Below are 13945 nucleotides of genomic sequence, written 5' to 3'. Positions count from 1 at the left end.
AAGGAAAACACTGGCCCTGTTTTTGTCTATGCCTAATCCCGAATACTCCCCCCTCACAAATCTCCTGCTGATGAAGGCAGGGTTGTGTAACCGGACACACATCCAGAGCTCGTTCACCTCGCTTCATTGATTATCAGTTTATGTCTTTTCCTTCTGTTCGTAACCCTAAAGACCAGAGGAGACTAGAGTCATGGGGTCACATCATTATCTGGCAGTTAAACGGACAGATCCGGGTCCATCACAATGTAGAGTGCTAACAGTAAAGTATACAGGGTTCAGACTGGGCCCCTTACAGCATATGTTATATAACAATATTTCAAACAAATATGAGCTTCCAACTTGTGGCCAGCGTGGTCATTTAGGACATGGTTTGACAAGTTTAGAGTGGAGGAGGTCCAGTTGCCTGTGCAGGGCAATGACTTCAGCCCCACTGGAACAACTTTGTGGTCGACGGATGTACTGGAATTGCAGTAAACAAAGGAAAGCAGGTGAATACACAGGTCAGCTAAGACATTAAGATCCTTGTTTCTGTGCTCACTGTCCATTTGACCGGCTCCACTGACCATATAGGAGCATGTTGTATTTGTACAATCCCAGGCTGCAATCCATCTGTTGGTCTGCATACTGGCCTTTCACCCTGTTCTTCTATACGCAGATATGATTGGGTAGTGGATCCTTCTCAGTGCTGCAGCTGTGGGAGTTTTTAAAGCCCTCAGTATCACGGACTGAGGATAGTCCACCAGCCAAATATATTCAGCCAACAGTGTTTGGTGGGTGGTGTCCTGTGTCCACTGATGAAGGACTACATAAACTGTATAGCAACAGATGAGCTACTGTCTCTGATTTTACATCTAAAAGGCTGAGCGTATATGTGTTTCTAATAGATTGGACAGTGAGTCTACACTTTTTAAAACTCCAGCAGCATTGATGTGTCTGGTCCACTCATACAATGATCAGAGTCACTGCAACACTGAGAATCATCCAGCGTCCAGATAATACCTGTTATGTGGTGATCCTGTGGGAGCCCAAACAAAGTATGCAGAGCAACATACGGACCGTATGGATCCGTATGTTTAGTGGAGATAATGAAAAGAATGGAAATAATATTTTTTGGGCCAGTTTGGATTCCTTTCCGCCACACGAGGGCGCCAGATGAACAGTTTTTTCCCACCGTGTGTCTCTTGACTCGCCCCCAAGTGAATTTTCTTCAGCTCTGAGTTTTGACACGTTTCAGGAGAAAGTCCTGAGAGCAGTGGATACTGTCAAAACACGTCGGAGTAGTTTGGGAATTCTTGGCGAAACGGGCGCGGCGTTTCCCAACGCCTCCCTTGGAATGTGTGGAAAATCAAGTCACCTTCCTTTCACTGCCTTTGTCAACGGTCGCCAGATTGAAGTGCGCCTTCTATTGTTTTATCTGGTTAACGCTGTTATCTTGAGAGCCGCACCTGTGCTTAACGGGTGAGCTCACCTCTGTCGCCCAGGCCACACCTTACCCAGGCTCACATTGGCTCAGAAAAGGGCAGAGCTCCAGAAACACCCATCAGTCACCGCCGCCGAGGGCGTGGCGAACTTTTGGGCTGAAGGTCTGTGGAGTTTCTTCTGCTGAGACTCTTGAGCAGCGTTGGTCGTTGGACGGTTTCCTCGCGGGTCTAGGAGTTAACGTTACTGAGTTTAAGCACAGGGAGGAGATTCTTCGAGTTTTTTGTTTATATCAAATCTCAGGAAAACGTGGAAAAGTAGACAGAGTTGTTGAACCTTCAAGGAAGAAACGGAGAAGAAGTTCTGCTGGAGAAACAAACCACTTCATCGCGATGGGGGACTTGGTGTCGAGCCACCTCGACGAGGGAAAGCGGGAACTGGTTACAGGTAACGTACCGCTGCTCGGTCTGGTTCGTTGCTGAGGTAAAACTCGAGAATACCGAGCTCGTTTTCACAGGAAACTTCAGTTCTGTGTTTTCATTTACAGAAAAGGAACGTTTCCCAACGAGGAAACACCCCAGCGCGCTGATATGTCGTTGGTAGCAGTGTTTAAAGGGGGACAAACCATTGTTTTTCTGAGGCGTTTGAGTTTGTGGTCAGGTCCTATTTCTTTCGCCAAATGCCTTCGGTATGTTTGAGGCGACGTGGCGGCTGTTCCCCGTTATTTTTGCAGGACTTTAACCACGCCACCAAAGCCCAGAATTGTGGAGACTGCCTAAACTCTTCAGAAGTGTACTTCATTAAGTCTCCAAACCAACGGGGGCTAACCTACTAAACATCTGCCTCCAAAATCACATACTACCTCACTCCGTTACACCTTCTACTTTGCTAAATGTATTAATGGTGCTGTACTACTTCGACATTAATGTATAGTATAATAATACACTGTCTGGCCAAAATAAATATATAATTAAATAATGACAAAAACACAATGATATTTTATCAGCTCCACTAGACTTATAGGTGCACTATGTATTTCTAAAATCTCAGATTGTTGTCTGTTTGTTGCTCTCCATACTGTGTAGGCTCCCGTCATGGTCAGGACCCTTAGAGAAGCGGTATTACTGGAGTTGGTGGATCATACTCAGCATTGCAGTGACACGCGTGGTGTGGTGAGATGTTGGTGTGTGTTGTGCTGATATGAGTAAATCAGACACATCATGGCTGCTGGAGTATTTAAGACCCTCAGTGTCACTGCTGGACTGAGAACCGCCCACCAACAAAATATCCAGCTAACAAACTAAAGGACAACCAACATAAGCTGTGCAGCAGCAGATGAGCTACTGTTTCTGAATGTACAAGGAGCACCAACAATGTAGGCGTGTCTAATAGACTGGACAGTGAGTGTGAACTTCTGGAACACTGCTTTGCCTGATCCACTCATACCAGGGCAACACTCACTAATGCACCACCATCACGTCAGTGTGACTTCAGCGCTGAGTCTTATCATTCCCCCAATAATAAGATCGAAAATAACAAAGATTATGAAGTAAATTAGATATTTCTGTGTTTGATAGTCTCTCCGAATAAAATATTTTCATAATGTATTTAAACTTATCCCACTCTGTCAAATAACGTTGCAAGATGTCAATGCAAATGTCTATGCAAACGTTAGCAGAAATGTAAATTAGATATGAACTGAAATACAGCCAAAAGTCTAGGATTAATAAATCTAGCTAAGCAACATGAGTTGTGAGCTGAAGTGGGTGGGGTTGGTTGCCACATGTCAGTCTGCCCAAGTGCACAAGCACAGTTTATACACTATGTGGCCAAAAGATTGTGGACACATGCTCTTGGGTAGTTTGAGTCCATGTCGTTTTGAAAAGCTGAATTATAGGGTTAATAACCCCACTCTCATGACCCTAGTGGTAATACACTATGGATATCTGCTTGTTTGATTTGAAAAGTAGTTTCTCCTGCTTTAATACAGTTGCAGCCTGTACTCTGGTGGAGAGGGCTTTGGAGTACATCTTGAAAAATTGCTATGAGGTGTTAGTGAGGCTAGGACGGAAAGTTCTGGAACACAGATGCCCTTCTAGTCCATCCCAAAAGATTTAGACAACAATTTGTTACTCCAAAGGATTGTTTCACTGATCCACAGTCCAATGGCTCCATTTTCTTTTAACCCACACTTGGCATGGGGCATGGTGAAATTAGGCTCATGTGTGGCTGCCCCAGAGCGTCCCATTATATTCAGTGCTTTGTTGTGGAGATTATATAAGATGTGTGCAACTGAACACAGTGTGCTGTGAGTTTGGTTAAAGTTTTTGTATGACATGCCCTACCTTAGATTGGAAAGTGTTAACTTTGCCAACCAAGCCCACATTTCTTTACTCCGTCTCTAGAGCAGAAGGCAGTTGTAGCTAAATAGCCCAGCACTCACAAGCATCTACAGTAGAACTCCACTGCCCCAACTTCAGCCCACACTACTGAGGTAAACAAATATGTAGTAGAGGAGTAAAGATGTCAGACTGCAGTGCTAGAGAGTATGAGTTTGAAAATATACCACATATGTGATGACCTTCTAACACACATGTGCTACATATGGAATTTCAGGAATGCCTGGGTCGTGCTCTGAACCCAAGCATAACATGTCATGGTACGCTAACTCAGATAAACTTTACAAGCATAATAAAGGTTGTGCATATGTTCAGTGTCTCCAGAGATTTTCAAACATTGTGCATAATCTGCACAATAAGATATAAACATTCATATATAAACAAAAAAAGTCATTCAGAGTGATTTGAGTTGGGTCACAATGGTGGTGATGGGAGCCTAGCGTCTGAAGATTGGAATGGCTCCAGAGCTCATTAACAGAGATGCATTAGGTTAAATGGTTTAAAATACAGTCTGATAGATTTATGTGAAATAAGATTTAGGCCTACAATATGTATCTAATATTTATTCATTGCAGGATGGTAAATGAAGGTTTTAATGAGGAAAAGACAGATCATTTTTTTTCTCAGGTGTATTTTATCAGTGGAAAATATGGTTGGAGAATTGTGGGGCTTTAGGGTCAAAACCACGTTCCTCTTATGTTTAGAACCCAGTGAAATCAGTGTGTGAAGGATTCATAGCTCAGTTCAACCTCTGGTTTAACCTCTCGTGATGTTATATCCACTTTCCCACAGTAACATGTCATGACATAACTTTAATTTCCATACCTACCTCATTTGAATACTCTGTTTCAGCATTAGGAAGCTGAGGAGTCTGTATTTTCAGTCCAAAATTTAACACTAGACAGGCTTAGTCATACATGTCACACATACTCAGCACTCATTAATGTCTTCTGTTAGCTTACATAGTGAGTCCATTCTCCAGAGAACAGACACAGTAGAAAATTACTGCCTGACCCCACTTCCTGTGTAGTTACGAAGGAGCTTTAAAGGGGCATTCTAACAAATTTCTTTTCAAATTTTCTGCATAATACAGTTGTTGAGAGGCAATAAGTCATTTAGAGTGGTTAGATGTGAAGTTATACACTGAGAAACCTAGACTATGGTGGTGGTGATAGGTACCAGGGGTTACCTAATTTTATTTTTAATGTATATGTATGCATGTCAGAATAATCACTGTCTGGATTATTTATATAGGCCATTTATTGAAGTAGCTTCACTGGCTTAATCTCTCCAGATGTCTGGTTCCTATCAGCGCCTTCTCAGAATATTTCTCTCTGGAAAATCATTTCTCTGCAGTATTTCATTGTGACTTTGTCTGAATAAATCTCCATGAGTTTATATCTAAAATATTTAATCATATGCCGTTTTTGGCAGAATTCCACGTTGTCTTCATTTTGCATCAACAACGCTTTCACTGCAGCAAGCATAAGCTAATCTAATTAAACTGCCGGAGAGTTTACCCCCATATGTTGTTAAAAATGGTGAGGGGTCAAACGTAGGGTAGCTCTCTAACAGGAAATGCAGCAGTCTTATATTTGCCCCTGGCCAAAAGCTTTAGAGTTCTGCTGTGTGAAAGTATTAGCAAGGAGGGTTTATCTAGCTTCATGAGCCAAAGCTTTTTTTCAGTTGTTTCACACAGACATCACGCTAGGGATAGGCTCCTGTTGAAGAAAAAAAATCTTGAACCTATGGCATGATGAACCCATCCCCCAAAATCACTTCCCCTTTTTATGACTTCAGGAAAGTAGAAAGTGTGTGTGTGTGTGGGGGGGGAGTTGTTTTTAATATGATGGGTTTTTTTTCCCCTCACCAGTGACCAAATTCTTAGTCAGCCTCAGAATTGGCTGGAAGTTCACAGAGACTGCTTCCTTAGTCACTCCAAAGAAATCATCCTTTCGGAATGTCTAAAGAATTGAGAGGAATTGTCCTCCCCGTCTAGGTCTATAAATGGGATAGCAAGTCAGCAGCAATGGAAATCTGATTCTGATCCTGTCTGAACCAGTTCAGTATTGACTGTTACAGTGGTGTGAAAATGTTTTTGCCCCCTTTATGATTTCTTATATTTTTACATATTTGTTACCAAATATCATCAAACTAATTTAAATATTAGTCAAAGACAACACAAGTAAATACAAAATGAAGGTTTTTATTTTTAAGGGAGGAAAAAAAACCCAAACCTACATGGCCCTGTGTGGAAAAGGGGTTTGGGGTTTGGGTGGGCCACCCTTAGCAGCAACAACTGCAATTAAACGTTTGCGGAAACTTGCACTGAGTCTTTCACAGCGCTGTGGAGGTATTTTGGCCCACTCATCTTTGCAGAATTGTTGTAATTCGGCCACGTTTAAGGGTTTTCGAGCATGACTCGCCTTTTTAAGGTCATGCCACAGCATCTCAAATGAATTCAAGGTAAGGACTTTGAGTAGGCCACTTCAGCCATTCAGAGGTGGACTTGCTGGTGTGTTTTGGATCACTGTCCTGCTGCAGAACCCAAGTTCATTTCAGCTTGAGGTTACGAACAGTTGGCCGGATATTCTCCTTCAGGATTTTTTGATAAACAGCGGAATTCATGGTTCCATTTATCACAGCAAGTCTTCCAGGTCCTGGATCAGCCCCAGACCATCCCACTACCACCACCATATTTTACTGTAGGTATAGTGTTCTTTTTCTGAAATGCGGTGTTACTTTTACACCAGATGTAATGGGACACACATCTTCCAAAAAGTTAAACTTTTGTCTCATCAGTCCACAGAGTATTTCCCCAAAAGTCTTGGGAATCATCAAGATGTTTTCTGGCAAAATTGAAACGGGCCTTTATGTTCTTTTTGCTCAGCAGTGGTTTTCGTCTTGGCACACTGCCATGTGGGCCATTTTTGCCCAGTCTCTTTTTTATGGTGGAGTCATGAACACTGAACTTAACTGAGGCAAATGAGGCCTGCAGTTCTTTGGATGTTGCCGTGGGGTCTCTTGCGACCTCTTGGATGTGTCATCGCTGCGATCTGCGGTCATTTCGGTTAGCCGGCCACTCCTGTGAGGGTTCACCACTGTTCTACGTTTTTGCCATTTGTGGATAATGGCTCTCCCTGTAGTTTAATAACCTTTTCCAAACTGATAGATCTGTTACTTTCTCTCTCATTTGTTCCTGAATTTCTTTAGATCTTGGCATGATGTCTAGCTTTTGAGGATCTTTTGGTCTACTTTGCTTTGCCAGGCAGGTCCTATTTAAGTGATTTCTTCCTTGAGAACAGGTGTGGCAGTAATAAGGCCTCAGTGTGGCTATAGAAATTGAACTCAGGCGTGATTAAACCACAGTTACGCTATGTTTTAACTGGGGGGCAAACACTTTTTCACACAGGGCCATGTAGGTTTCAAAACTGCATTTTGTGTTTACTTGTGTTGTCTTTGACTAATGTTTAAATTTGTTTGACAATCATTTGAGTGTCAAACATGCAAAAAAAAAACAAAAAACTAAGAAATTATGAAGGGGTGAACACCTTTTTTCACACCACTGTAATGTGCTTTAAAACCACATATCAGAATTGATGAAGCTTTTAAATTTGGCTAATATTTCAAACTGATATTTACACTGTAGAAGAGCATCAATGATACTGGACTCATGATTTAAAATATCTGCATGAATTTATACAATTTACTTGGAGGCCAAGATGGCTGTACATATAAGAGCACAGTGGTGCTGTAAAGCTAGCTTGGAGGGAGAGAGGTAGGTCTGGAACCCCAGACTTCACCAATACACCTCCTAGAGGTGTCACTCGCAAACAAAGTGACTTAAATGCAGCCGAAGCTGCAGGTCGCGTACCACAGGAAAAATTCTACAAAGAAACAGGCCGCATGATGACGCAAATGCACTCGTTCACTCATTGGCCAGAGAACTTGTTGTAGGCCGTGCGAAAAGAGCGTCTGGCCAAGGACAGTCTGATTTTCAGAACACATCAAATTGAGCAAACTTTTAACTGTCTTTATGGATATAATATCAATATTAAGAAGAATTCACTTGTCTAACTAAAGCATTAATATTAGACGTCCTGCAATGGCATAAGGCCAGCAGACGACGAAGTTCATTAGATATTTGATGACAGTGTGAAAAGAGACTTCATTATTGAATGAAGTGCATGTGCATATTTTAACAACTCTTGATGTACTGATCAATTTAATAGATTAGTTTTTGCTGTATTTACAGTGTAGGTAGTATGTGTTTATTCCTTGTTTCTTCTGTGCTGGAAAGTGTTACTTACAGCAGCACTACAGCGTCTCTCTCCGCTTGCTTGTTGAAGTGCACGTCATCAGGAACAGTGATTAGAGAACTATGAAGGTGAAGCAATGAGGGCTCTTGTGAAACCTTGTTGTGAGGTGTAGCTGATCTGATCACAAACGGCCACAGCAACCTTAACGGTTAAGTGTAGGATATAAATGTTCAGAAATATTGTGGTTGCAGGTAGGAAGAATGTGGGGTGGGCTCTGTGTGAAGCTTAAATGTATTGCCATAGGATATTTTGCATCTTAATCTGTGTATAATTAAAATTACTCCATTTGGAAATGCACTATAGGTTCAAGGTATTTCTAAAAGCTATTGAAATCAGCTGAATTGCTTTGTCTGGAGTGGTGTTTTTGATTCAGAACTTCTTTAAACGTTGGTACCTGAGTTCACTAACGCTCTTGTGGCTATTTGCTGTCAAATCCCCACTGCAGTGTTACAACAGCTAGTGTAAACCCTTCAGAAGAAACAGTAGAACCTGTTACTGCAGCAAAAATGGACAAAAGATCTATTTAAAATGTTGCCTTATTTAAGATGTCAGTAAACACATGGCCGTATAGTCTGTCCTGAATATCAGTCTGCTAATTGTGTTTGTCTTGGAAAAGCACCATGTTGCTGAATCTGTTGTCCATGCTTATTCGAGTTGTTTCCGTGACGAGGTCAAATTTTTGCTCACTGCTAGTATCAGCACTGGTGAGGCTCTCAGGACAATTAGCACATGTGAGGAGCTCAGCAAATTAATAAACAAGTGAGCTTGCAGAGAAAAACAAGACCTGCTTTGCCTGCCAGGAAAAGGACAGCTCATGAAATAGGATAATAATCAGCAGTAGATATTCCCACTACTAGCCTTATCTCCATCTCCGTCTGAAGGGACTTCTTTTAACGCCAAGTAATGTGCGCACATTGCACTGTGGCAGTGTGTGGTTTTGGAGCGTTATGTTTGAAGTCTCATGTTTTTATGTTTGAATATTTTTGAAGTTAACATTCTTTCCACTGACGGGTTTAACATTTGAGTCCTGTGGTCCCTTTGATAGACCTTGAAATAAGCTGCAATTAAATCGTCAGTCCAGTCAGTTTGAGTTGAGTAGATTCATTGTTCTGTCTGACGTGTTCGGTTGGAAAACCTCGGAATCCTGTGTTTTCCTGAGTTCTAATCTCCCCCGATCTTCCTCTTTGGTTATCTTCGCATCGGATGCACAGAACTCGTGGTGGTTTCTCCAGAAATGGATCAGATGAGAGCCGTCACAATCAGTTAAACACAACAGTGCTTTATAACATTGTTTGATATGATGCCTGTTATTGTTTGCATTACCTTTTTAACTGATTACGTGATCACTGATTTAATTGACAGAGGCAGTTCTACACATTAGGATACCAAAGTGAATGTACAAGTTATACACTGAGTCTTTGTAGGAAAGCTGTTTCCACTCACACATGACCGTGTACTCTTTCAGTGAAGAGAGAAACTATTAACTTGCCCCATGAATAAAAACCATGTTGAGCATTACAAGGTTTCCTTTACAGTTGGCAACCAAAGAACTTGTCTCCTTCTCCTTTCTGACATCTTTGGACTCGCATGAGCTTGCAAATTGTGTGTAAAATATAGTCATTTTATAATTCCAAAATCTTCCCTATTCACTGAAAAACTGAAAATGGATAAACAGCATATCAGACAATATCTAAAGTGTACTGTGTCTCTACCCTGTTGGAGCCGATGACTGTACAATGATGTGATCTCAGACCTTGCAATAGTTACTGAGAACGTTGAATCTGGGAAAACATGACGTTGCTTTGGTGTAAGACTCGAACATAATTAGGGGTTTCCTGCTTAGAAGGTGGGGGGGGGGTGGTTGTGGGCGAGAGGAAGAAAATGTGGTGATCTCTCCCCAGAGCTCGGTGCTGTAAATGAATTTAACAGGAATAGAGGAAGAGCCAATAAAGACAACATGCATATTCTGAGAGAGACTGCACAAGTTTTGTTAGCCAAAGTAATGTGTTTAACACATTATAGCAATATTGCAATTTTAAAAATAAATTAAAGCTCAGGCTCATAATTAAAAATATTATTGAAGCTGAAAAGCTTGGCGTCACAACCCTGGTGTATAACGTATTAACATTAGCCTATGTACACATGGCACAAGCTGAGGCAGTCTTTTTTTTCAGTATAGAACATCATTTAATTCTGCATGGAGTTGAGGTGTAAACTCTGAAAAGGGGATTTTCTTTTTCTTTAGTAAGTAGTTGTAGGTGTGGAGTGGGTGGGGTAACAGAGCTCTTCACTCAGTGATTACAGCCTCAATCGACCTGTTTGCCTTTTTCATTTACATAGTGTTTGTATAATATTTACAGGCGACGTGCTGAGACAGACATCACACATGCTTATTTTACACTCTTTAAAATGGTGTCAAAATGTGTTCTTTACACAATGCTAAAGAACTACGTTGAGTTATATGATAAAAACAAACATGACGGCTGCTGTAACAAGTCGATAGTTTATGCTGGAGCTCTGCGTTTCGTGGTGATTGACAGATCTCTCTGGCCAATCAGTGCTCTGCGATAGTTACAAATCACATCTAGTCCCTGCTTGGCTTGCTCCATACCAGGTGCGAGCTGGGACCTGAAAAGTGCTGGGTTCCAGGGACCAGGTACCAGATTTGGGTAGTGAAAAAGCAAAAAGAACCAAGCCAAGTCAAGGTTTTATGCAGTGGTGTAGTCTGTGGGGGTCATGGTCTGGTGTGTTGTAATATGCCTGACTTTGTAATTGCAGCTGCTTAGGTCATGATTCTCCTTTTTAACTGGTAACAATGTTAGAGAAGAAGCAAGAGCGTCATTGAGTCTCACAAGTATCACATGAAACTCAGTCAGTGTGTGACTCAGTGACTCTGACACACACACACACACTCGCTCGCACACAACACACACTGTATTTTGTGGTCTCTCCCACTCCTGAGGCCCTGTTCATGACCTATACTCCCTATTTCTTAAATGTTCTTTATTGCTGAACAATAAATTTGTACTTTATTATAATTTTATAACAATAACCTTTTTCTTCTACCATCCAGCAGTGTTCTTTAACTCATCAGGATTTCATGACCTGCTGTCGAGGCCCTTAATGCTTTAAAACTGAAGTATGTGTGAGAAAGTGTGGAGCTCCCACAAAACACACTTAATGGCTCCAGCTTTTTTTTTCCTGCAGTGGGTTCAGGAATCACACTCTTTATATTTTCAGCTTTTGTTCTCTCAGCAGCAAATAGAGGGGAGAGAGACAGAGAGCAAAAAAATTGTTGTATCTTTCTTTCTCTCTTCTCTCTCTATATATTTTGCATCCTCTGCTTTCATGTACTTTGTTTTTGCTTGCTTCAATTTGTTTGCTGTTTCCTATCTCTAAGTGAATTAATTTGCTATATTGATGAGGTTAACACTCCAGGGTGTGTTCCTGCCTTGCGCCCAGTGATTCCGGGTAGGCTCCGGACTCACCACGACCCTGAACTCGATAAGCGGTTTCAGACAATGAATGAATGATAACTTTCTTTCTCCATCTCTCCCCCACCATTCTTTTTCCCTGTCTCTCACTCTGTTTTACTTTCTCTCTCTTCTCTCTCCTGCTCACTCCATCTCTCTGCCCAATCTTCCTTTCTTTTTTTCTTTTCCTTCTCTCCATCTCCCTTACTCTTTCCCACTAGATCTTTCTGTATACCACTCCTCTTCCCTTCCTATTTCTCCTCCCTCTTTCCTTTACTCTTGCTTTTCTCTCTCCCTTCTTTCTTTCCTCTCTCTCTCTCTCTCTCTCTCTCTCTACTGCACAGAGCATATTGAGTGCCCCATATCTCCTGATCTAGGAGCAGCTCTCATGACCTGAGCCTAAATTTAAACCTATTAGATAAAGTGCAGATCTGATCTCAGGCCATTTACATGCACTGGAAAGCCCCCTATAAACAAACTGCATATTCTCGAGTGTGACGGAGACGCCGAGTGTTTGACTAGCGCTGTCGGTGAAGCCCTCCATCATGTGCTGTTAAAGCAACAATGTGGAGAGGTGTGTTTTAAAATGTTTGAGCTGTGGTTGGAATAATACACTGGCCTGGTTTTGTTCTCCATCGACACTTGCAGAGCTCTTCTGATTTCATGGAGCTGTTGTGCTTGGCTCTGATGTTTCTGCACAATGCAGAAATTGGAGATAGAAACTATGTGATAAGGCTGCTTTATTTGGCATACACTTATCTCCTCTGCTTATATAATAAATAAATAAATAAAATAATTGTTGTATTCTTCTGAAATTTTGATTTACAAGAACATGATGGAATGACAGACACATTCTAGTCCTGCCTACTACAGGGCAGTTAACTGTGTAATCTTATGTGAGTTGCTCATATCAGGATATTATTTAGGGGTTTTTTTTTGTTTGACTTTAAGGACCTATTTGCAAGGCAGTCGTTTTTGTGATGTCACAGCACCTGTGCGTTTGCTTCTGATTAGTTCTTGTAACTTAAAATTTATACTCTTTTGATGTGTTTAATAAATATATTAATTTTAATGGCAGCTCAGTAACTAACACTGTTAGAAGTTAAATCGGCTGTGTTTTTAGTGTGAGGCGAAGTCTTGTACTGCACATAATTAATTATTTGCCCTAAGTGATTTTGAAAGGGAGTTAGATGCTAGTACCCAGTACTCACTCAGGATGTGTCAGATGGATTTGTGCAAACAGTGACTGCATTGCCTTTCCAGATGCGTTGCCTCTTTCTTCCACTGCCCGCACACACAAGCTTGAGTTCAAACCCATATATGGCTTTGGGTATTAGTTCCTGTGCCAGTTCTTAAACTCTTACAGCTTTTCTTAAGCTACCTTCTTAGAAAAGGTTCTATGTAACAGTAATAACATTGTAAAGGAAGTCTTTGTGTCTATTTTTGAACCATCTTCACACACTGTTCAAAGTTCAGTCAGAAGTTTGTTTCATTCTGCTCTTCGCTGTCCAAGTAATCCCACATTAAATACTGTTGAGGTCAGGGTTCGGGGGGGGGGACTTTATGCACTTCAACATTGATTTCTGATGTCCATGTAGTGTTCTTCTACACCATAGCACTTACAAAAATGAACAAGAAATACTAGATGGCTTGTCTTGCATTAATTTATGATCATAGCTAATTTGATCATAAATATGCTGATTTTCAGCCCATATTGTGATGTTGTATGTGTGTTTCCCATTCAGTTGTGGATGTCTTATGAGTGTTTCTCACGACTGCTGAGATTTATCACTGAACATAATTGGACAAAGACATTTATATAGCTTACACAAACCTTTCATCCGATAACTCCTTTAAGAGTGAACCCATAGTGCTTCTGTAATAGCAGCTGGGAGGTTTATGAGTGTGCTCATCTGTAGGACCTTTGAGAAGCAACACTACAGTAGGCTGCAGTGTAGAAATGGTCAGTGTGAACTTTCAGTCACCCTCCCACCCTCCATAGCCACTTCTCTTTAATGCTGGATAACTCCTGGATGATAAAACAATGGCTTAATTATATCTTGCAGCCATATGGAGGAAATATGACTGGTTGCTTTTGAATTTCTCCAAAGCAGAGTGCTTTTCATTAATGTGGTAAGATCTGAAAGTGGGGTCAGGATTTTCTGTGGCTTTACTGTGTGTTTGCCATTTATCTCTGAAACAGTGTGTATACTGCACCACACCAAATGTAAATTATGGTAAATATAACTGCAATGTTTGCCCATTTGGTGTGTGTGTGTTTTATGGAGCCTACCTTGACCATAAATATAAAGCTGAAGGCCCTGATTACAACACA

The 13945-nt window shown here is 41.2% G+C and overlaps 1 protein-coding gene across 1 annotated transcript in view; it reads left to right on the top strand.

Annotated features, from left to right (window-relative positions):
- Window positions 1-1571: 1571 nt before the first annotated feature.
- LOC136677207 (protein Niban 2-like) overlaps window positions 1572-13945 on the top strand; it is a 38025-nt gene continuing 25651 nt past the window's right edge. The window contains exon 1 of the mRNA XM_066654673.1: window positions 1572-1866. Within this exon, the coding sequence (XP_066510770.1) occupies window positions 1812-1866 (55 nt within the window). The 5' untranslated portion in view covers window positions 1572-1811. The remainder of the gene's footprint in view (window positions 1867-13945) is intronic.

This window comes from Hoplias malabaricus, chromosome X2, assembly GCF_029633855.1.
Source record: "Hoplias malabaricus isolate fHopMal1 chromosome X2, fHopMal1.hap1, whole genome shotgun sequence".
Lineage (NCBI taxonomy): Eukaryota > Metazoa > Chordata > Actinopteri > Characiformes > Erythrinidae > Hoplias > Hoplias malabaricus.
The sequence above is the reverse complement of the archived record's forward strand: the minus strand, read 5'-3'. Positions and strand labels throughout refer to the sequence as shown.